This window comes from Pinus tabuliformis, chromosome X (genome assembly GCF_031772625.1).
Source record: "Pinus tabuliformis cultivar Carrire ecotype Pingquan chromosome X, CPIR1, whole genome shotgun sequence".
NCBI classification, from domain to species: domain Eukaryota; kingdom Viridiplantae; phylum Streptophyta; class Pinopsida; order Pinales; family Pinaceae; genus Pinus; species Pinus tabuliformis.
In genome coordinates this window covers 402,827,124-402,852,058 of record NC_142308.1, presented here as the reverse complement: position 1 = coordinate 402,852,058, position 24,935 = coordinate 402,827,124, and the positions used below count along the sequence as shown (strand labels likewise).

Here is a 24,935-nt window from a genome sequence, read left to right as displayed (position 1 = left end):
TGGAAAATTTTAGAATGGTAACATACAAGCCTTCCTCCCTGCATCAAGACAACTCCCATAGCAAACCCACTCGCATCTGTCTCCACTTCAAAGGGCCATTGCAAGTTTGGTAATTCCAGAAATGGTGCTTCATTGATCTTCTTCTTCAACACATTGAAAGCCTTTTGCTGACCTTTTCCCCACTGGAAACTCTTGCCACTTGTTGTTATGATGTGGAGCGGTGTTGCTACCACTGAAAACGAGGCTATGAATTTCCTCAGGTACTATGCTGCCCAATGAAACTCCTAACCTTAGTAACATTAGTAGGCAGCGACCATTTCATGATGGCCTCCATCTTGGAAGGATCTATCTTCAATTCTCCTTCACTAATCACATATCCCAAATACACCAAGGATTGTTGCGCAAACTTGCACCTCTTGAGATTGGCTAGCAGCTGGTGCTTATTCAATGTTTCCAGCACCTGCGTCAAATGTGAAATATGCTCTTCCCAAGTAGCACTATATACCAACATATCATCCAAATAGACAATAACAAATGAATCTATGAAAGGGCACATCATTCATTAATCTCATAAATGTAGTTGGTGCATTACATAGGCCAAATGGCATAATTAACCACTCATATAAACCTTGACTGGTTTTGAAGGCGGTCTTCCATGTACCTTCTTGTTTGACTCGAACCTAGTGATATACAAACTTCAAGTCCAACTTGGCGAAATACTTTGCTTGTTGTAACTGATCTAGCAGATCGTCTATCCTGGGCAAGGGATATCTATTCTTGAATGTGATTTTATTCACCACCATGTAATCTATACACATTAGCCAAGTCCCATCCTTCTTCAGCACAATGATGATGGGTGGCCCACATGGTGATGTACTCAGTCGAATGACACCCTGTTCCAGCAATTGCTATAACTGTTTCTTCACCTCACTTGCTTCTATAACAGACTGCCTATACAACCCAAAATTTGGCAATGGGGAGTCTGGCAATAGCTGGATCTCCTGCTCCACTTCTCTCTTAGGGGGTAGCCCTTTAGGCTCTCGGAACATGTCCTTGTATACATGTAACAACTCCTCCAATTGTTGTTTTGTTTTCTTAATACACCCCTCTAGGGATGCCTTGCCTCTTATTGACTCCTATACAGACTGATTTTCTCTTAAAAACAAATAAAACATACTTCTTACTGGAACTGATCAATTTCTTGGATTGGTTGGCACTTGCCAGTGAAATTTTTGACTTTCCTTTGTGCGCATTGATGATGAATGATTTTCCATCCTTGATGAGCCGGTGCTGGTTAGCTCTCCTCATGAATATTGCATCATGCATGTACATGTATGGACTCCCAAACACGACTCCACATACATGAAGGGGAACCACATCTAATTTTACATTGTTTTGGTTACCTTCAACTTTGCATCCTTATGTACCCATCCCAGTGGATATGGGTTTGGATGATCACAGACCTCCAAACCCAACTTCTTGACCAAATTTGTTGCAATGAGATTTGCCTACGTTCCTGAGTCAAACAGAGCATCAATATTCGTCTTCTTGACCTGTATCTTTACATGGAAGAGTTTGGTCATTTCTTTCTCTTCCTATTGTTGAAGGCTACTTAGATTCACCTCCTTCTGCACTAATGTACAAATGATTTTCTCATTCACGTATGAGCTGCTTTCAAATTGGTTGCTCGAATCAGTGGCCATGAGATTCTTCTTCCTATTCTTCTGGTTTAGCTTTGGATGCAACTTCCATCACTTATCCTCTGTATGGCCATCAATGTTTCAGTGGTTACAGTGGTTGCTAGGATATTTGCACTAGTGTGTTATGATTGCCATCTTTTTATCTTTTCCCCCTTTTTACTTCTTTTTCCCCTCCTTAGAAGCATCTTGCTGCTCCTTTTGCTTCGATCCACTTGATTGGGGTCTTTTTAGGCCTATGTTCTCTGGGTACTGTGCCTTTACACAAGCCTCATCCACCGTTTTGGGCTTGAACAACATCACTTGCTCACGTAGATGGCGATGCAGACCCCCCAAATACTTGAGAAGTACATTTGGGTTCTTTGGAGAGATGCCCAACATTATAACCATCTTTCTGAATTCTGTGGTGTACTCATGCACTCTTTGGCCCAACTTTTGCCTAAAGTAATGCTATCGGATCCATTGGTCTTCCACGTACCCAATGGGATAAAATAATGACTTAATGAGGGTTTTGAAATCCTCCCACTTAGTCACTGGAGGTTCTCCCTCCAACCTTAGGGTTTTCATGTGGCTCTCCCACCAAGTTTGTGCATGGCCCTCCAATTTCAGCCATGCGAATGAGATCTTTTGCCCTTCCTCGATTTGATGGACACTGAAATAAACTTTTAGTTGCTGCAACAAGTGGTTGAGCTTCAGAGCGTTGATCTTGCTATGTATGACTTGATATCGACTCTTGTTTCCACTTTAAATAGGGATTGGTTCACGACACTTGAATTGGGTTGATCCTTTTCAGGTTCTTTTTTTGGCTGGTGCTCTGCGTCTTCCCAGTCTCCTGATCCCCCTTCTAATTTTTCCTCTGCATTAGAACCCCCTTCTTCTCCAAATATCCCCAACTTAGTGCTTAGGGACACCATTGCGGTTTATATCCATGACTTGTTCTTCGAGCCGCGAAAAAACTCACCTCTACAGGATCACGAGGTTCGTTTACAGATTCGTCGCCCATGATTAGGGTTTTACAATTTGTGGCCTTGCCGATCTAGATCCCTGCAATATCCACAAAATACCTAAGGAAACCTACTATGATACCAAATGATCCATAAACTTCTGTGGATATTCCACTGGACAGTTCATCAAAACAAATATGATAATATTATATTAAAAATCTGAGATTCTACACTATTACAGTTTTATTTAATTTCTAGATTTGTAAAATTAACTGTAATTAGTGCATGCATGTAAAATTAAATCAAACAGAAAATTATAGAATGACAAAATGATCTCACACACACATAATACACAAGATATGCTCTCTGGAAAACCCTTTCGGGAGAAAACCCAACTAGAAGGTGAGGTCGCTTCACTCTCTTTCTCTATCTAGAAATATGGTTGCAGATACAAAGGAGTAATGTCTGTGGCCCGTGGGCTGCTACAGTATACAGATCCTCTCTATATGATCTTCCTCCTATCTCTCCTATCTATCTTTGCTCAACTATGGAACAAAATGCTCTCGAAAGAATGGAATGCCTCTTCTTCTTAGTGGCCCAGTGATAACACAGTCCGATAACCTACTGGTGGTTAAGTTTGACTACATCAACTCTTAACTAGAGTTACAAAATAGAATATTCTAGAGTCTTTTACATCACAAACATGTGGCTAACCCCTTTTTCATGAATAATGGGGGCTGGCGCGGCATCCTCCCGAACTATAGGTGTGAAAACAGGAGGGTCAACTTTTAAGTGGCATAACTTTTGCATACGGACTCCGATTGACGTGATTCTTGCATTGTTGGAAAGCTTTCTGTATGTAGAATATCATGAAAAGGTGTTGCACTTAAGCAACAAATTTTTACCCCAAAAAATCTTTTGATGCCTCAAAATGCTCCCGGAAGGTTTCAAACCCCGTTTCGCCAAACTGGGTCCCACCGGTAAAAACGGTCCCGTGAGTTGATTCCTCCACTTTTTCCACTCCAAATGCATCGAGATGGATGAAAAACAATATATTGATCCAATTCGGATCACACACAGGCACATGCATAAAAAGTGTATCATCTTTGTTTTGCAGCCTTTGAAATCATTACAAAGGTCCCCAATGCATTTCCAATCAATTTTACTATCTCTTGATACCAAAATGTATGATGTAATGAATACAATATCAACTAGACTAGTGTTGTCATGAAATACTCTTTGTCTAGATAAAACCTTTCTATCAGGAAACACATATATCACCCCACAAAGTTGAAAAAGTGTGGTTCAATCTAAAAAGCCATATTCCTCTCCTCTAGGTTGTTGAAGATTGTCGTGGAGAAACCTTTAGACCGTAACTTTAGTACTATGTCACCCTTTGGCTGACAATGCTTTTGTATCCACCATATTAGGGCTTGTTCAATTGACTAGAGGCCCATAAATTTGTTGAATAATTCATGATCTTGCATATGTTGTATATTCTTTGCTATACTTGTAGAGGTGATTTCATATTTAGGGACTTTTTTTGACTTGGAGATACAAGATACTATCTTATTTTGTTGTTCCATATCTTTCCTTGGGGATTGTAGTGCAGTTGCTTCTAATGATGAAGATGGGTCAAGTTTTCTCTATAATTTCAAATAATATGAGTTAGGTGTTGGGTTGCTTGTTTGACATGTTGACCGTGGGCTCAACTGCTAGTCAAAGCTACCATTCTCTTGAGTAACGAATATTCTTTTCCATATTCAATAACTATGGACTTGTCTCATATTTTAAACTTCATTAAAATAAATATAGCGTTTTCTTTAAATTTAAGTTTTATTTATTTTAATAAAAATATCCTTTTGATAATTAATATTTATTAATTTTTAGGTAAATGTCCTTTTGATAATTAAGTTATCAATTGTTTGGTATTTTTTATTTTTGTTTTTTATAATTAAGTTACGAGATATTTGGTTACCTTAAAAAATTATCCCTTAATATTCAGTTGCTTTTGCAAATCTATTTCACTTTTAAAATCATCAATATTATTTTCTTTAATTAAATTTTTATTTTTATTAATTTTAATGATTTTTTCAGAGTTTTATTAATTTTAATATTATAAAAATTGGATATATGTTTAACGAGAATGTGATTCAACTATTTAGACATGTGTTTTAATGATAATGGTTTAATCGCCACTAAGTTTTAAGTTCAAATTTTATGGGAAAAAGTTAAGGATGAGAGTTACTTTTGGGAAAATTAAATTATCTCAAAGGACATTCAAGCTCGTCTAAACTTTACACAATCCTAGTAATAACATCCTATTGTGAATAAATCATTCTTCCATTAATAAATGAGCTTATTGGATGATAAAAATCAACCATTGTTTAATTTTTTTTACTTAAACTATACAATGTTTTAGTTAGGGAACTTATTATTTTAATATTTGTAGTTAATTTTCTAAAAAAAAAATTAAGGTTATTTTGGTGAGTGTTAGGATTTTACCCTTGTATCTCTACTATAAGCATTGGATCTCTGGATCTAGCTCTCCATTTGTGTCTTGATGATGAACCTTAGTAGGGGTTCAAAACTTGTCGACTCAAAATTTTCAATATGATTTATCTAAATGAGTATCACTTAAATTATGAATCACAAAAGCCTCCAATCTAACATTCATTTTTGATACATTGTAAATATATTTCTTCATTTTTTATTTTTATTTTGTTTAATGTTATTGATTGTAAATTAATAAACATCCCGCTCTTTATCATCTTTTGATAATGCATTGATAAAGATGAAATGTATATAATTTAAGATAATTAATTAATTATCTTTTTTAGAATATAAATTTAATTTAAATTTAGAAATTTTGACAAATTTTATTAATCTTTAATACAATTTGTAAAATATTGAAGGATGTTTTTGTAAAAATATTCAAAATTCTAATAATTTTAAATAACCCTCACAAAATTTTAGGGATTTTTAAGGTAAAATAATTTCATAAAAAATAGAAATTAATAAATTAAAAAAAATATGGGAAATTAACCCATAAGAAAATATTAACCTTAAAAAATTTCTATATCTTCCTTATTCATTGTAATTACTTAAAATTCAAACTACAAACACTATATTTAATTTTTTATTAATCAAAATTATAATTCTATATTATTATTATTATTTACAAATACTAATACATTAAAATTGTTTAATAAAATTATTATTACCAGTAAATAACTAGATAATTGTTAAGTTGAGGCTTGTGTGATCCATATTATTATATTATATTAAATAGGTATAATACCAGTGATAGTAGGTTTAATACCAAGAACATAACATAATAATATTATTATTATTATTTACAAATACTAATACATTAAAATTGTTTAATAAAATTATTATTACCAGTAAATAACTAGATAATTGTTAAGTTGAGGCTTGTGTGATCCATATTATTATATTATATTAAATAGGTATAATACCAGTGATAGTAGGTTTAATACCAAGAACATAACATAATAATATTATTTAATTAAACATATTTAGGCCGATAGGCCTTCCTTTGAAAGGGACCTTTCGTCGTCCCTTTGTCTCTCGTGCTGACACGTAGAGAGTTATGCGATTGGCGTTAAGCTGCGGAGAGTTAGCGATTGGCGTTAAGCTGCGGACAGTTAGCGATTGGCGTTAAGCTGCGGACGACAAGGAAACAGCATACCCTTTCCCGTCGCATCCCGTTCCGTTCCGTCGAGAGACCCACCGCTGGCCCCATTCATGCCGAGCCCTAGGGTAGTAATGGCGCATTCTGTTGCGGTCCCTGTTTTGCGGTTCTGCGGTTTCCGTGCTTCCATGAGCGGGAGCCTTCTTGGATCAAATTACCGGCCGTCTGTCAGGGTATCTTGACCTTGCAAAAACTACGGGCGTAGACCAAGTGTTCCTTCCTGTAAGTGACCAACAAAACATTGATGATTTGAATAGAAAGTTGAATAGGGCAGCAAATGATCTGGAGTCCAGAACCAAAGACAATTCTCGGACAATAAGGGATGTACTGGAGAATGTGTACAGCGATCGGTTCCTGCAATCTTGTGGTGAGATGGACAGGGGATGTCGTCTTCGCGGGTTCGAGACGGTCATCCAGCGTTTGGATATTTTTCCTGTGAATTGTGGGGCACAAGGAGCACATGCTTTTGCTTGATTCGGGACGGGACTCCTTCCAGCAGGCGTCGTTTGAATTTCTAAATGTCCTGGGATTGATCGAGGTTTTTCTCTCACTGGTAATTGGAGTTTTCTTTCAACTATTTTGGGCCCGAGATCAAATGGATTTCCAAATGAAGCTTCCAGAAATTTTATTTTGCTTTCAGGGCTCTCAAATTCGTGTTCTTTTAATCTGAAGCAACAAAATACTTTCTCTTTTCCTTTCATGGTTCTGAAATTTGTGTTTTTTTTTTTCTTTTCCTTTCAAAAACAGAGAATTTCAAAATGTTGAAATTTAGTTCAATTCTCGTGATGATTATTAATTTCATGCATTTAATCTTGAAGTCGGTGGATGCGCTCTGCTTTTCCGTGAGTTCAATTCTTGTTTTTTGCCAAAATATGTTTTTTGTGGATTAGTTTTTTCTTCTTTTGCGTTTGATATCGGATGGCACTGATATTTGTTGGTGGTTATTATTTTGTGCAATTGATATTTGACTATCTCTGATTTTTCTCTGGTTGAATTTTCTTGCTTTTATGAATTCCAGTTTTAGGTTTTTAATACTTAATGAAATTTAAGTTTCGTGAAAAAGCTTTTGGCCTTTTCTTTTGTGCACGCAAAGCTCCATTTCATGTAAGTTGTGTAATTGCTTTCATATTTTGCTCAAATTTAGTTTTTTGTTGATACATATAAGTCGCGACTAGTCTCTCTGTGCATTCGATTACTTCATTTTCTTTTGCCATTTTTGTTCGCATGTGGTGTTTAGTTCAAGCCACGAGTGGCATGTGTTAGGGTATGGCCTCTTGCTGGTTGAAATGAGAGGCATATGATTTTTCATATTTACGGAAAGCAGGCGAAAATGCATCGATTAAAGATTCTGATAGAAATTCCAATACGATGTTAACCGTTGGCATAATTGGTTGGATATGGCTGAGTGCATTGGTTAAATATATTTGTGTTTTTTTAATTCCATTGACGGGCTTGACAATACTGGTGCTTAGTATTTGTTTTGAAAGTGCTTCCTTTAAACACCCGAAGCATTCCAATTAGCCCGAATAAATCAGGCACAACCAGTGGCCCGTTCTCACTAGCAAGCAGCCCTCAAGGGGAGGTACATTTCTATCAAAGTTACCCAGTTGTTTCACCTGGTCCCAATTACTTATCTCTGTCTCCAGTGGATTTGAACCTGGGTGGGTAGCTTGACATATCACTGCCTTTGCCCACTGAACCAGGACCCCATTGGCAAGGGAGGGGCTATAGTTTTCGATTGTATGTGAAGGCGTTTACAGTAGAGCCATTTATTTCTGTTTTCATTTAGTTTTACTTCAGATACAACTGAGGCGTAAAAGATCTGTTAGATGGGGTAATAGTTGTCGTCATTTCTGTTGTAACTTGGCACACATCTTTGATTTAAGACCTTTTTCTTTTTAAAATTTTGTTGATGAAATGCACAACTCAGGATACCCACTACACACTTCCCCTCGATCTGTGAGGATCATACTAAGGGCTACACACTTCCCCTCGATCTGTGAGGATCATACTAAGGGCAAACCTGCCAGTTGCAGTTTGGGCAACCTTGTATGGCGGGGACCTCGAGTGAAGTGAGGTCAATATTCGTGGAGGCAGCCAGCCCAGGGACTTGACCCTGTGACCTCCACTGTGACCTCTTTTTTATAATTCACGATACTCAACTACTCAAACTATCCCAATGGGCTATCTTTGAGGTAAGACCTAATTTACAAACTTTGCACATTTGTTATCTGCTGGAGTTTGCCAATACCCATTTTCTTATACTTACTGCCTATCCCATGTTCAAAAATCTTAAGTATTTAATTGATTCATAAAAGCAAAGGTTTTATACATATATACAATCGATTCCATCAATTGGTTGGGATGTGAAAGTTTTACTTATAATGTTTGGTTTCATTTAGAGGCTTGGAACTTTTTACAGTCCTTTATTAACATGCTTGGATTTTGTAAACTCACTTCTTGTTTATTGGATATGATTGAATACTGACTTGTGTTTTTCTAATTGCATTGATATGCATGGCAACTGGAAATTGTTGTTTTCATATTTGATTGTATTGCAAAATTGGCAGTTTTTATCCTACGATATATTAGTGTTTTGGAATTTGGAAGTTGTGTTATTGCTGTATTTGATACTATGATAGGCTTGAGAATTTTTAATTGTATTTTGTGACTTTATCAACAGGTTTGAAATTTTATAATTTATAGATTCTATTGGTTGTCTTGGATGAATTAAATGACAAATTACCATGCTGTTTATCAGGAGATTGACTTTCCCTTGTTTTAACTTTTAACAAAGGGGCCATTTTCTTTGGATAAATAAGTTAAGACTCGAATTTAGCTGCAGCCTGCAGATGATTTGATCTTTTATGTGGGGTCTTTTGCTGGAAATGGCTGTAAGCATAACAAGTGTGTCAGAAGTAGCCTTCAATGACTTGCTATCATGCACTGGCCAAACTGATAGTAAATTGAAATGTATTTGGGACAAGGAATGGATGTGGAAAGGAAAGGGAGATTGTGATTCAGCTTTGGCATTTTCTAGGAGTTACGTTTGCACTCCCACATTGTACTTGTACTGGTTGTATCCTTCAGTCCCATTGACCTATTTATGGTCATTCGTTGGACATTAATAAAATTTTCTTATCTTATCTAATGTAGTAGCTAAGTGCATCCAAGTGGAGGAAGAGCTGATTATTTTGTTCTGACTGGTTTGAATGAACTTTGATGCAGATATCCAGATTGAGACAACCACGTTTTATGGAACTGTGAAAGTCACCTTTCAATGTCATTTGAGTTGTCCTTCATCATCTAACAAGTTTGTTTCCAGAACTGAGTTCATATGGCGTCGGGTTCAATTGAGGGAGATGAAAGATTCGCTAACATGATTCATCGTCAACAATGGCAACAAAAGCAGGAGATGAATGAATTAGTGGAGGCCCAGTCAGTTTCCACTGCTCATGCTGAATTTAGACGAGGTTTAGAGGAGCTTGTTCGGGATCATTTCCATACCTGTATGACTCTTGCTTCCTGCAGTTCTGCTCATGAAAGTGGAATCAATGGGCGTAGAGATTGCATTGATGTTCATCACTTTGATGAGGACCATGATGATGGTGAAGAAGAGGAAGGTGATCAGCTTATACGTAGAAGACGCAGATCTAACATTGAAGAAGATTTAGCCGAGTCTTCTGCAGCAAGAAGACGCCAATCTAGGATCTTGACTAGATGGGCTGCACGACAGGCTCAGGAGATGATCAGAAGTTGTGCTGCTGGATTAATTAATCCAGTTTTGTCTTTGTTTTATTACTTGCATTAAGCTAATAAGCTGTGATTTTCCTGAGCCAGGCGATTTACCTTAATTGTGGTGGCTGCAGCAATGCTGGTTCTGGCATTTCTTGGACTTTGTATGATTTACTACCTGTTTCTAATACCCAAATGCACCATAAGATTGGGACTTCAATTTTATGTCTGAGCATTTGCGCTTATTGAACTTTAAATCTGTTTTCCTTATTACTATTTTTTACTTAATTTTTTGAACTAATCTGATCCCAGTGATTGTTGGTTGGCAGTATTTTCTATTCTTGGACTCAAGACTCTGGTTTACTTGTAAGTTCTATATGTAGAAAAACTTGTTTTTCCCACGAGGATAAAAAATGCATGAAGATATGGTTTGATAAATTAAACCATTAAACATTGTCCTGTTGATTATCTGTTTCTGCTTTGTTTCTCAGTTTGGTACTTGGTGCATGGTTTCTTGTGGCGGGAACATTTATTCTTTGTGGAGTGTTCGTTTTATTAAACAGGTAAGTTGGTTTTATCTCTAAACCCCCGCGGTATTCGTGTCCAAAATATAAGGTGGTCAGCACTTCCAGTAACACATTTGGATTGTCATTGTCAAATACTTGGTTGATATTTTTCCCTTCAAAATAAAAGCCTGCAATGATGTTTTTTCTTGCACAAAGAAAAACAACAATTAAATTAAAAAGGTTACATTTGATGGATTATTTTTTTGTTCTGCAAAGTTTACCACTATTAAATCTTTGCCTCTTGATATTTTGTTGACATCCAAATAGGCCTTCAGGGTGAAAAGAACCTCCCTTGAAATGTCAATTCTGCTGCTACAATGAATGGTCATTAATATTTTTAATCAATTGAGAATGCCATGAGTGAGATATTTACATTCATTAAGAACTAAATATATGAAAGGGTTCTACATTCATTCATTAGCAGCACTTGCTAATGAAACCTTATCAATTAGTATTACCTGAAAGAAATTAGTTATAGACACCAATGCAATTTGATCAGCCCTTATAATTGGGTTGGATCTCGTTCAAAATGATGAAAGACTTATCCAAAAGGTAGGAAAGGCATATACAAAATACGCATGAATTCTCCCATGAATCTTCCCTTATGTGCCAAAAGGGGAAATATGGAAGAAATTTCCTTTTTGTTCTCTTAGATAACAGTGTGAGATTCTTAGTCTAGGTTCCTCTCTATAGGTTCATTGAGCATGATTTTGATCTAGCTTCCCAGTATTGCTCTTGATCCTTCTTAGATGTAACCTGTAACCATGGGATATTGGCGAGGTAATGTAAGTCTAATGTACGATTAGAATTAGAAAGCACCGATTTGATGAAAGAAATAAATATTTTGAAATTTTATAACCTGAATACCTCTTGTAGGAAGTCTGCGGTGCCTGCCTTTTCTTTCAGGACATTTGAAACCACAGCTTTCAAAAAATTCCAGCACATTCTCCCTAGGTCCATGGTAGACAATCTGCCCCTCTGATAAGAGTATTATGTCATCAAAGAAATCAAATGTTTCTGGCGCTGGCTGCAACAGAGACATGAGAATTGTTGCATCCATGAGATGGGTAAACTGCTGTAGGCATTTAACTATCTGATACGTGGTCGAGCTGTCAAGTCCTGTCGAGATCTCGTCCATGAAGAGAGTCTTGGTAGGTCCAACAATCTTCTCCCCTGATACGTTCTCTAATAACATAATGATATCTAGACTCCAAGCAAAACCTAATATGAACCTGAGGAAAGCTTTGTCACATTTTGGATGGCATTCTTGATAAACCCATCAACATAAACTAGTACACCTGATCAAAAAGCCTTTAATCCAGCACCTGCTATCACAAAAAAGCTTTAATTGACAATGTCCATGGAATTAGATGAATTGAATGGAAAATGTGGACAAATTGTTGAAAAAACATCTGGATGCTGTCACATGATTTGCAGGTCAGTAAACTGGTAAAATGCATTTTGTTGAATATTATTTTTGATAATACCCCATTCATTTTTGATAAAGATAACTGGTTCCTAGTCTGAAAATTAGATTGTCTAATGATAGCTGTAGGTTATGATATCTATACTGTGTGCATATGGATGCCTAAGTATTTTCAGTTGAAAAGCAAAGCTACATACTAATTGTCCATGGCTTAACAAAGATGTTTCTTCAAATGTATCTAGCTTACGGCCATGACAGATCAAATATAAAGAGAATTTCTTTTGCTCTGCATGATCATCATCTGTAAATACTTCTTCGTGCTCCCAATCATCTCGTGCAAGTTAATTGACCATTCTCAGAGAAAACCAACCACTATTTAGTATTGGGTAGTTAGGTATAGTCTAGAGTTGGGCCCCAAAAATTTTTAGGAGATTGGAAATGCATCACAATGTGATGTTGAATTCGTGTCTGTGAAAGGAATATGTATACATAGTTTTTAGAATAAACTTACTCGACAACTATACCCTACTTTTACGTTGAACCATTTTAGTTTATATTTGTATTAATCATAATACCTCTGGCATAGCTTGTGTCAAACCGTTACTCTTGTTTCCAATGATTCATAAAAAATTACAGATCATAAACAAAGATATTCAATTGGTACAAATGATGTGCAGGCATTGCAAAGTTCCATCTTCCAAATGGCTGTTTGATTATTTTTCCAAACAAAAGTATCTTATTCACTGCAGTGTCCACCTTCAAAAGAGCAGATAAATAATTCCAATTTGCAATCACAAAGGATGATCCAATTTTACTGCAGTGTCCACCTTCAAAAGAGCAGATAAATAATTCCAATTTGCAATCACAAAGGATGATCCGATTTTATGTTGCCTTCCCATGTCAACACTGGCTGCTTCATCATCCCCAAGAATTTTTAGCAGATGCAAGGCATTCCAAAGGGCCTGTCAAGGGGATTCTCTGGACGGGCAGAGTCGGAGCAGAGAAAGATGGTGAAAGAAATAAGAGTGAGGAAATATGACAAGTTGCTGGTAATCAGTATAGAGTATCTCTTGGCACATTTTGTTCACAAAAGTAAGGGTACTTTTGCCCATGGTAATTTGGTTGTGGACCCCTATATTGTGTTTGTGCACCCTCACGCTTGTAGATTTCTGTGGGCTTGTTTTTCTGCATTCAAGGTGGTTCTGTGGTCAGGAAACCTAGAGAGGTCCATGATTTTGTGATGCAGAACATTTTAGGAGGTAGTAGTTCTGGTAGGATTCTTTCTTATTCCATTGAGGACTGTATCATAACGAGAATCAACCGACAGGGCAATGCAGTTCATGGATGTTATAAGAATTTGACTAGAGTGTGGGAAGATCTGGGAGACATGGTAGTGCAAATACGCTTTTAATTGATACTTCAAATGTGGCCAGGGTTAGAAATCAAGATGGAAATGTCATTTGCCCCATTCCCTACCAATATCATGTGCAGGCTTCTCATGGGCAACTAGAGACCTATCTCTTGCCTTATTTGGAATGTTTGGAATCAGTGCCACGTATTCCTGAATTTGTAAATAATTTTCCTGTTTCGCCTGGAAACGGAACTCAGTTGGCAACGGTCTCAATTCGAAGAGGGCAAGGTTATTCCACCACAGAGTCATGGAATTTTAAACAACTGGAATATGTTTCCGAGCAGTGTAACTGAAACTTCTAATTCTCAGTTGCATTAATTTAATACTCAATGCCTTGGGATTAGTAATACTGCCCAACATTTTCCCATTACAAGAACAAACATCTCATTCTCGCAGTCAGTTCCACCTACTGCTAACTTCGGTATTTTTGAAATGTATCACGGACTCTCGTCAAGCGTATTCTTGGGTTTCAATGATCATATACAGACTTATAGCAACATTAATTATACGAGGGAACTTATTAAGCTGAGTGATGACAATATGAAATATGCGAGGTAACTAAATCGGGGGAACGTTGATTTGCATAACGTGGCCTGTGAGAAGGAAAAATTGGAAAAGACGCTGCAAGAAAGGGAGGACTGTCTACAAAAAGCGGTAGATGCCTTAAAGAAAGTAACTGAAGAAAAGAAAAAGGCAGAAGAGAAAAACGCTGACATATCAAAAACATTTGTAGAAAGGGGTAGGGCTTTGAAACAGGTGAAACTGGAGAAGAACTTAGCAATAAAACAGAGAGAAAACATTATTTGTTCTTTGCGAGGAACTGTCTAAGTTCTGCAAGAAAAGTTAGGAAGCTTTGAGAAGAAAGAGAGAGAAAAATATTTGTCAAGATGGAAGCTGAGAAAGAAACGGCTCAAGTTCAATCTACTTTGACAACTATCACTGAACTGAAACGAGAAGAAAACTGTATTCTCTCTTTCCTCAGTTGTTTCTTCAAGAGTGAAGCGACCAGCGTCCGTCAACACTAGTAGTCTTTTGTTAGTTTGATGTTTATGTCTTGTTATCAGAAATCATATAAATTATCCTTTTTCCTTGCATCAAAATGTTTTATTCATTTTATAAGAGCTTTCAAATGTCCAAAGATTGACAATTGAAAACTGAAAATGCAGCTCTCTTGCTTGTGGACACATGTTTGGCATGTCTTGTATTAGAAAGTGGCTTCAGCGACATGTGAATAACATTGGCAAGGTAAGATTATTCAACCTCGCAATTGTTGATTTCCATGGTCTTGATGTTAAGTGAGCTGGTAAGGCTATGAACTTTTTCAAAAAGATTAAGTTTCTATGTTTTTGTTGCAACCAAATCTTGGGAATTGTAATTTTCTATTTCTGTAAATGTGTAGTGTCCGCAATGCAATAACAAAGCTGAGCTGGATGACATCAGAATTCTTTATGCCCCAGTTATAGCTGTCACTGCTCAACAATAGTGGCAGATCAGTCGTCTTTGTTGCAATACCCACAGTTTCTAGTAGTGTCCACAATGCAATAACAAGGCTGAGCTGGATGACATCAGAATTCTTTATGCCCCAGTTATAGCTGTCACTGCTCAACAATAGTGGCAGATCAGTCGTCTTTGTTGCAATACCCACAGTTTCTATCATCAAGAGACAGCTGAAGATAATTTTTTAAAGGCATTAGAAGGCTACTCCCTCCCCAATTCCCATAAATATTTGTTTGGTGAAGGGTAAAGGCTCTGACAGAAAGGAAACCTTGTGAAATTCTAAGGCTCTTTTAATTTTTGTAATGCACCTAAACATCATTTGCTTTCTAATTTTGTATCAGTAACACGATGCTTATCAAAGAAGCACAAAGCATTAGACTAAAAGAACAAAAAGTTAAACAGACAAAAGCTAATTACAAATCTGGATCATTTCCGCCTTACCTGGGGAAATTGTTACCAAATTTTGTTGATTTTAAAAAGATCTACCCTTTTTCAATGAAGGATGTAATAGTCTTAGGTTCTTGGTATGGATCTGCATGCTCTGTACTATTAAGCATCGACAAACATCTTCTAATGTGAAATGCTGTAATAGTCTTAGGTTCTTTGTGTGGACCCGCATTTTTTGTATTAATAATCATAAACAAACATCTTCAATGTGAATATTAATAATGGACAAACATTTTCTAATGTGAAATGCTTGAACTAGGGAAATAACACTTTATCTTGTTAAAGATATATTTGAAGCAGAAGCAGTAGTGCAAATGATATCATGAGAAACAAGCATGTGGAGGTTAAAGAGATTTGAAGCAGAAGCACTACTGCAAATGATATCATGAGAAACATGCATGTGCAGGTGAGTAAAGTTCTTCATCAAAGCAACATGAGCATTTGAAAGTAGGAGTTGTTAAATGTTCTATGTTTTTGTCTTCTCTTTTTTTGATATATTTTTTGAATGGGATGCATCCAAGCATTGAAATTTCAGAAGTTGGGCTTATTGTGCACATATGAAATGGCATGTGTTCATGCTTTTGAAATTTTACTCAGAGAAAAGAAAAGATGGATTTGGTAGTGCATATGAATGAGATGTATTCTTCATATATGCTTGGCCATCTATAGAGGTTTCTTGATTTTGGGTAATTAACTTAACCTCTTGATTCTGGGTAATTAACTTACTCTAAAATGAAATAAGACATTCAATGTGTTCCTGAAAATTAATTGCACAATGATCCAGTCCAAGAAAACAAGGTTTTCCACAAACCAATTAACTCTTCTAAAAAAATTTAACAATTTCAATTTAATAATCCTATCGGCCTCTCTTTGTACCTTTTGGGACAATTGCTAGTGAATAGTCAAAACTAACCGTTCTTGGTCAATCTTAGTCGTTTATCAAGTTTATCCTAATATAGCCGTTTTTAGTCAAACCTGACCGTTGGATGATCTGCTCTCCCTACTTAATATGTAGCTATAATCTGGTTCTTCAACTTGTCGTGACGATGAACCACACTTGTTGATTCGAAACACGTCGATAAATATTATATCATGTAATTTACGCCAAAAAACTTTTCTCAACTAAATAATTATAAACAAATTACTCAAACCCTATATAACATATTCATCCTAAACAAACTTAAAAACCAAATCCTCACTTTCTTCTTCTCATTTTAAAAGGCTAGTTTGGAAATACCTTTCAAATTCAAAACAAAACCCCACTTCTCATTTTATTCTTCTCATTTTAAAAGGCTAGTTTGGAAATACCTTGCAAATTCAAAACAAAAACCCACGCTACATCATTCTAGAAATTAATATGTAATTATTTTAAAAATTAAATCACATATCTCATTCTCTTTATAAAAAATATTCATATATATATAGACAAGTTAAAGATGATGAAACATACATTATTACGATGAAAAATATTATAGGGTATATTTAATCTAAAGCAATTTTTTATTATTTTTGAATATAAGTTTAAAGTCACACATTATACATTATTTTATTGAGGTAAATGGTGAAACATACAAATTATTATATTACGTATATTTAATTCAATTTAACCTAATTTTTTTTATAATTTGAATTTAAAGTTATTATAGGACATTAAAAATAAAATTAATTATTTAAATTAAATGGTTAAGAAATATTCATAAACATTAAAATATTTATTTTATAATATATTTTACATGGTTAATATTTAAAAATTTCATAAATATTAATTAAATTAAATAAAAAATTTAAATTATTATAATATTTTAAATTATAAAAATAATAAATATATGAGTTAAATATATATATCTTTAAAAAAATATGGAATAAATTTTTTAATCAGACATTCATCTCTATTTTATTATAAAGATTCTTAAATTATAAGAAGACTTTGTTATAATACTATTGCTTAATATTACTTTATATCTAAAAAAATCAGAACTCATATTCATAAAGGGCAAGAGATAACTATTTTTGAGATAAATCTCAATTTTTGAGTTGTAATTACTATTAAGAATATTTTAGAATATTGTGGAAGTTAAATCTCTACCATCCTCTTAATAATCATTGATAATTAAATTAAATTTTTGAAAGCTCTATTTGAAAATAGATATGTTATTGACATAAAATTCCTGCCATCCACCTAGTAATATTGAAAATTAAATTAAAAATATATAAGCCCTATTTCAAAATAGACAAAGTAGCCCATTTATATAAATGAATTGTTGTGATCATAAATCTTGTTGGAGACATTGAACCTACTAATAAAATTCTTAATATAATAAGGTGGTTTTTTATTTATTTATTTTTGGCTAAAATTTAACAATACAATTTTTTATGAGATCATAAAGTTTCATTATTTAAATTGCATTCTTGAATGCAAAAAACATTGATTTTGTTTAAGGCTTGACTTTATATTATTGACTCAAAGCATTACATAGGATTTGTCTCTGTGTTACTAGCTGCCCTGTTGGGAAATTGGCCCAATAACACATATTGAGCTTCTTCAAATTACAAGTGTTTCTTTTGATGAGCATATCTGACAAAATAAAAGGGCGTCCAAAGCCCATGCTACTATGCAAAGAGTTATTAAAAGGCTAGCTCAGTTCTACAAACCCATTTAGACAATAACAAAACTGAGAGATATTATCCATGTTTAATTGAGACATTACAGAGAACCATAATATGACATGGGACTAGTGGGAAACAACAGGTCCTAAGCCACAAATCGATGAGGGGCCACGAACCACAAATCTGTGAGGAGCCATGAACCATTGTCCAGTGAGAAGTCACGAACCACAGACTAGCAAGGAGCTACTAACCACCGATCAGCTAGGAGCCACAAGTCACAGTCTAGGGAGAAACCAAGAACCACAAACCATCCAGGAGATACGAACCACCAACCGATGAGGAGCCACAAACCATAATTCAAAGAGGTTCCATGAACCTTAGACCAATAAGATACCCTAGAGAGCCACTTAAAAGCGAGGTTGTGAGCCCCCAACCATGCGAAGCATGGAGTCGCACGTGAAACGAGGTCCTAAGCCACCCTTTGCACTTGATCGCCAACCTGTCATCACCGAGAAGCAAGTTGAAGTATACTAGAGCCACATGCGTTAAGTCATGAACCATAACGACCCGTGAGCCACATGCGTTATGTCAGTATTCTTCGATTTCGCCATAGGACTTGGTAGATGATAATTGTGGTGCATTTATGTTAATGATCATTAATATTATTATGAAATCATTTTTAACTCATGTTGAGATAGTTGTGGATAGGAGATATATGTGCATGCAAAACCATATGTAATAATGCATCTAATTATGTAAGTCAACGAGTCAAGTCATCTAGGCCATCCATGTCAAAAATATTTCATCCATGGAGACCAGACTAGTTAGTCATGCATGTGAAATAAATGTCGATTCAACAATACTTTGATTTTGTCTAAAGGACTATGAAGCTGATGCATGGCCAAGCTAGCCACAACGAACTTAATATGAAAACTTCATTAATGATGGGGTAGGTTAACCCCAGAACTTTATAGGTTGCATAGATTCTTCATGTGTGAATCAAAGAATTGGGATGATAAAATTAAATCATTTCTCGAATTGTAATTGATCTGACATAAAAGTCTTATCGATGAACATAAAAATCCACATCACGGATCCACTTTTAACATTATGAAATTAATAAGTCTATGAGTACATTTGCATGAACAATAGTGTTCATATAATGATATTGTTGACAATGGTTAAATCGCAAAAGTAAACAAAGTTAATTTTAAATTAATGGAGCCTAGGGGCTAACTTCTCAGGTAGGCTCAGGAGGTACGTTACAAATGTTATGAGAGCTTCAAGTTCAAACCTTTCGGCGTATGAGCCAATCCGCCTCTGCAGGATATGACAAAGTATGAGAACTAAATAACGAAAATCTTGAAATTTAAAGGGTTGAATTTCAGATTGTTTTCAAGCCATCAAGGGAATTAGGATTCTTTGAGAATGAAATACAAATCTTAACATGGTTATTGAAGAGTCAATAACCCTTACTAGCTCTACATGTTATAAGGATAAATCATTTTAAAAACAATAATTAGTGGATTGGTTTTTATGTCATTATGGGAGGATGTTTAAAAAAAAAGAAACTCGGAACATGACTTCTTGAAAGACCTTATGGGTAAAAAATTATTGGGTCAATTCGACCAATTTTACCTCAATTGGATGTCGAGGCAACTATAAATGGATTTCTTAATATTGAAGGAGATTTTGTAATCGTGACCTAAGCTTCTAATTTTCCGTTCCATGGTTGGACGTGAAAATTAGTAATGGCAATGGCAACATTGGGGTACTTCGCAAAATCGATTAGTGTACCTTTTGCTTTGAGCATGTCACCTCACACCTAGACCTATTATGCTTTTGACTTGTATTAACTCATAAACGAGTCTTTCCTTAGTTTTAGAATGCATTATTTTTTTGTGTACGGGTCAAGATAGGAAATGGGTTACAAACCGCTATCTCTGACTCACATAGACAACAAGGGTTGGAGTCAATTGCTACCCAAATCCGAGTTATCGGCTGTTTTTATCCTCCTTGTACATTTTGCAAAGGGATAGTTTGGGCTCTTCCCGAAAGTCATGCCACCACCGATATGGGGTGCATAGATTCAAATGGATGGTCAACAAGGCAGAGGAAGGCTATAAAAGAACCATGAAAGTCAAGCACGGATGGAAGCAGCGCCATTAAAATTCTGAGTGAGAGCTGCTTCCATTTCCAAAATTAGACAAGGTCGTCGGTGGATTCATGAGGGATCGACCGATTCGAGATTGTAATAATAGAATATGTGGGGGAGAGTTGTAAAGTGAGAAGGCGATGAGGCTCTGCTTAGGTTATAAAGATTGTGAAGCGGTGACTCTTAGTTTAAAATCCGGTTAATTAAACGCAGGCAAGATTGTGTAAATGAACATTAACTTTTGGCTAAAAACGTCATAGTCAATCTAGGACTATACCCTAACGCGAATCTGTCTTTGATATTATCCCCTCTATTCAATTATGCATAGTGAAATAACTGTTGTGGTTAGTGGGTTGTTTGTTTTCTTGCGTATCATATGTAATAGATGTCTTTGCTGGCAATGTTGATGCCAATAGACATTTATATCGGGAAATAGATCATTCATTGATTGATGGGTAATATCGATCATGTATGTGGCGTGTTGAAGCGAGTGGGTTGAGAATCTCCTCGGCGGAAGAACAATCACTCCTCCCATGTGACTCGGTGATTGTTGCATTGATCGTGATGATTTATTTCTTCATGTGCTGCTGGAGAAAGCAACGTTTTCTTCAATTACGATTGGAAGGCATGCACGCTAGCTTGGGTGGTTCTAGACCCATGTTCTGTGGGTAAAGCAACCACACATACCAAATTAAAGGAGAAAAGTCTGCAATGATGCAGTTTCCTCTGTTCGCGTATTCTTTACCATAGAGTCGGAGGTATGTGAGTTGGCCATAAAGCCAACAATACGGTTTCTATGGAAATATTGAAGAAAAGTCGAAAACTTAGTTTGTTTCTTTCTGTTGATGGTGAGTTGAAGGCGTTAAGTAGGGATAATGATTATCCTAACCCTTAGTCGAATTAAACAATCCATAAATCGCCATCTTATCCCTGTGATATACATAGATATGGAAGGAAAAGCTGACTTTTTGGCTTATGAATATAGCGACATTGTCCATTAAAACGTTGGTAAAAGCAGAACGTGTCACTATGTGATTCTATGATAGTAATATAGTATAAGGCTGTTGTTTCTCCTTTTTAAAACAGGGCCTTATTACAATGTGGAGGTATGCAAGTTAGCCAAAGCGAACGATAATGTTTCCATGAGGGATCCCAGAAAAGTTGTAGCGTTGTTTCCTTGATTGACTGAAAGTACCTATCCACTGGGTTGAAGGTGTTAGGATGATGATCAGATTAAGTTATCTATACATCGTTATCTTATCCCTACGTCATGAAAGGATAAGAGTGGGAAGAAAGGATAATGTGTATCTTCACATTCAACTGAGTGTTTTACACTCCTATGCGTTGAGGATACGCATAAATAAGCCAACTCGGTCCTTGAACGAACTGTTTTTTCTCTAGCTGTGGGTGTTGAGCCTCATTACTGTAGGAATTAAGATTGTTGTAGGAGTTAAGAGGCTATAAGCAGGAGGTTGCTTATCCTCCGCTATGAGTATAAAAGAAGGATGATCGGGCCATCACTCTGTGGAGTCGCAGATGGATGGAGTTGAGGATATTGCGAGCAATTGCGATGGCAGAATTGACATCTGGAAGCTTTGTCCACCAGGAAAATGAATTGCATGCCGGGATAAACAACTATGGATTCAAAGAGAACCTAGGTATTCATTCCTTTAATTTCTGATAATTTTATTTGAATCAGAATCAGATTGATATATTTCTTTCAGCTAATTGTATTACGCGTTGAATAATTTGTTTGATGCCATATAAAGATGAGACATCACTCATAATTCATAGAATTAATTCACCGTTGGAACCTCACAATTGTACCAATTAGTTTGCAGCAAACAAATGTATGTGATAAGGGAGTCGATGTATTGATATCAAGGTTCCATAATTCGTTTTGATAATGGTCGTGACAATACATAGAGTGTGTGGGTGGTTATTCATTTCATTCCTGATGTTTTATAAAATCTAAAACAGATGGATATAGATATTCCCTATTTTATGTTGATGGTATTAAGTGGGAACATTGTTCTTTTGAATTGAGATAAATACTCATGAGATCGCAGAACTCAAACGAAAAAGGGGTTTTGTGTGCTGGACCATTTGGCGTAGATGTTTGCAAATGACATAGTATGTTGTTGTGTGATATTGATGATGTGGACTGAGAGATCTTGTGGGCATTGCATTTGTTGCTTATCAACATTGACGTAATTGGCATCTATCATCATGCTATTGACAATATAGTTGGGCATAACTTGTTTAATAGAGGTAATTCATGGTTGTATCATTGTTTTATTGTTATGTAATATACCCATGTATTGGCATGGATTCTTGGGTAGTCTTTGAGAAGGAGTTTAATTCAGGTCGGAACCACACAGTCAATCACAATCATGTTTTAAATTACTTAGTCATGTGATCACCTTGCTTATTGAGGATGTTAGGGACAGGAATTGTAACTTGTCTGATATGCCTCATCTTTCTTCATGGAGAGAAGGTATTTTCCCTTACATCATGAGAGGGATTCCTAGATTTGTATTGGGTGAGATTCAAGCCTTAAACTATTGGAAATTTTTGACACTCTGATCACATTATTATCAATTGTCTTTATATTTTGGTGAAGGCAATGGTATTGAGCAACAGATGTGACGCAATATTCTAAGTTGTGGCATAGAGCGGTCGAAGAAAAATTGTGGTAGCCAAAAGTGATTATCAACGATAAGAAATTGTTTTTAAACCTATGACTATGACCACAACAACCTTATCTAGTGGCAATAGCTTATGCTATGTCACGTCTAATTTAGCTTGTTTAAAGTATTAAATTTTTAAACTTATAATTGTAATTTCGATAATGTAAAGTACACATAATTGTAATTTCGATAAATGGGAGTCACTCGGCTCTGTATATTTTCTTCTACCTTTTGGGTGCAGCAAGTAGTGGAAATGAGACAAAAGGGTTTTGATGAAGCGCATTCAAAACTCTAGAAGCCGAAAACGCAAGAACCAATTGCTCAGGAATGCATTTGAGTTTTTTTTTCTCTATGATGCTGAAGTCGTCGCTATCATTCTTCTGAAACCCGTGGTATTCATGAATTGGCAAGACAAAACGAGTAATTCGTTCATCCCTTTCAATCACTTTCACTCATCAATGTATTGACGTGTCAGTATTTTCTTTTGGTGAAATAGTTATTATTAGACAATTCCTTCGCCGCCAAACTTATTAAAATGGTTAGGTCAAGAGATCCGTTTTATCACCACAGTTGGTATATCCAGCCATGAGAAATGGGTAAATTCGTTACAATTGTTGAAAAATTTAAGGGTAGCTGGAAATCTAAGTTGGAATGAAATTAATTGATAGGTAAATTTTTAAATAATGATTGGTAACATGGTCATCATGTTATCTTAATAAAAGGAAAATATCAATGATATAATTAGGTAGGTACTTGACTAAATAAAATCCCACCTAATACCTAAAAGGATGATTATATAAAAGAGAAAATGTTAAACCTTAGTAAGGTGTTATGCAATGGTAAAGATTCCCATGAATAATGTTAAGATTATAAGGAGCATGTTATAGTATAAGGTTGTGAAGTGACATAATTTCTTTTCAATGTAATCCTTTGGTTAATCCATCTATATACAATGCATTTTGAAGTGTGATTGTTTTTCGATAAAAAATGATTAAGGGGAATCTAATTTTAACATGTTATTATATATCATGATCTATGCATGGGATATGCATACTTTTACTTATGAGTTTCCTTGGGTACAACAATATATATAAACCATGGTAATTAATAAGAAGCAAGTTCTAGTGCTTCTTGATTGATGATAGAAAAATCATGTTAAGTTTGTAAGTACCTTCTTAACCATGTCAAACTTCGCAACTTAAGAGCATACCTTAATGTATATATCTGATATAGATAAGGTTCTGTGGTAATATCTAACCAATATGGACCCTTTCAATTTGGAAAAGGAATTGAGACATGAAAAACATACTTCTTATAAGAAGTAAAAAGAATAAAATAAACTAAGCAGAGACTTGTACTCCATGAGATGGGTGTTGTACTGACAGGTGGCGGAAGTAGTGGAACGTGAACTAACATGCTAATAAGTATTTTTATGGAGGTTCCTCATGAATGAGGAATTTAAAATTTCTTTCTGTTACTATATGTTGTCAAAAAAGAATAAATTAAGTTTTGAATAGTGATGCTTACAAATATTCATAGAATGTAAAACAAAATTGACCTTTTCATCCATGTATGGGATTTGAGTGCTTGAACTATATTTGAGATTATATTCTTTTTAGCATACATGCATGGGTTGTTATGTGCCAATGATAAATAGGCAAAGTATGCATGAACAACTTATGATTATGATAAGAGTCAGGCTGGATAAGGAAATTGAAGGATATTAATCCTTAAGATCATGTGGAAAATCTTATAACTAAGTTGTTATTGCAGGTTATGCGCCATAATGAACAAGTGACTTAAAAATGATGATGATAGATTTCATATAAACATTGCATGAAGAATTGATGATATGTTATGTTGCAGAAAACAATGCTAAGTGGAGGGTTACCATGAGTTTTGTTATTTTGTTTTCTTATAGATGAAGAACTTAAATCATTATAAGTTGTCAAAAATTAAGCCTTGAAAAAAAAATTATGCTTGCAAATATGTAGAGTAGGGTAGATAAATAATAGATAACCATGGGAAAGCTTGGTCATCATATT

The 24,935-nt window shown here is 35.4% G+C and overlaps 1 protein-coding gene across 5 annotated transcripts; it reads left to right on the top strand.

The window, feature by feature from the left end:
• Positions 1–6,348: 6,348 nt before the first annotated feature.
• Positions 6,349–15,959, top strand: LOC149140220 (uncharacterized). Of its 5 annotated transcripts, XM_089446778.1 has the most exons (6): positions 6,349–6,909; positions 9,585–10,255; positions 10,421–10,457; positions 10,583–10,654; positions 14,661–14,739; positions 14,894–15,959. In XM_089446778.1, the coding sequence occupies exons 2-6, from the start codon at positions 10,228–10,230 to the stop codon at positions 14,975–14,977; spliced, it is 300 nt and encodes a 99-aa protein (XP_089302904.1). In that variant the 5' UTR covers positions 6,349–6,909; positions 9,585–10,227; the 3' UTR covers positions 14,978–15,959. The 5 variants fall into 5 exon arrangements, with proteins under 5 accessions (XP_089302904.1, XP_089302903.1, XP_089302902.1 ...); XM_089446777.1 differs by lacking the exons at positions 10,421–10,457; positions 10,583–10,654; positions 14,661–14,739; positions 14,894–15,959 and adding an exon at positions 9,344–9,398 and having other exon boundaries at positions 6,352–6,909; positions 9,585–10,200; XM_089446776.1 differs by lacking the exons at positions 10,421–10,457; positions 10,583–10,654; positions 14,661–14,739; positions 14,894–15,959 and adding an exon at positions 9,202–9,398 and having other exon boundaries at positions 6,352–6,909; positions 9,585–10,200.
• Positions 15,960–24,935: the final 8,976 nt, after the last annotated feature.

What these genes read in the sequence shown, in the direction of transcription:
- LOC149140220 (XM_089446777.1), top strand. Translation starts at nt 9,694, where the DNA reads ATGGCGTCGGGTTCAATTGAGGGAGATGAAAGATTCGCTAACATGATT.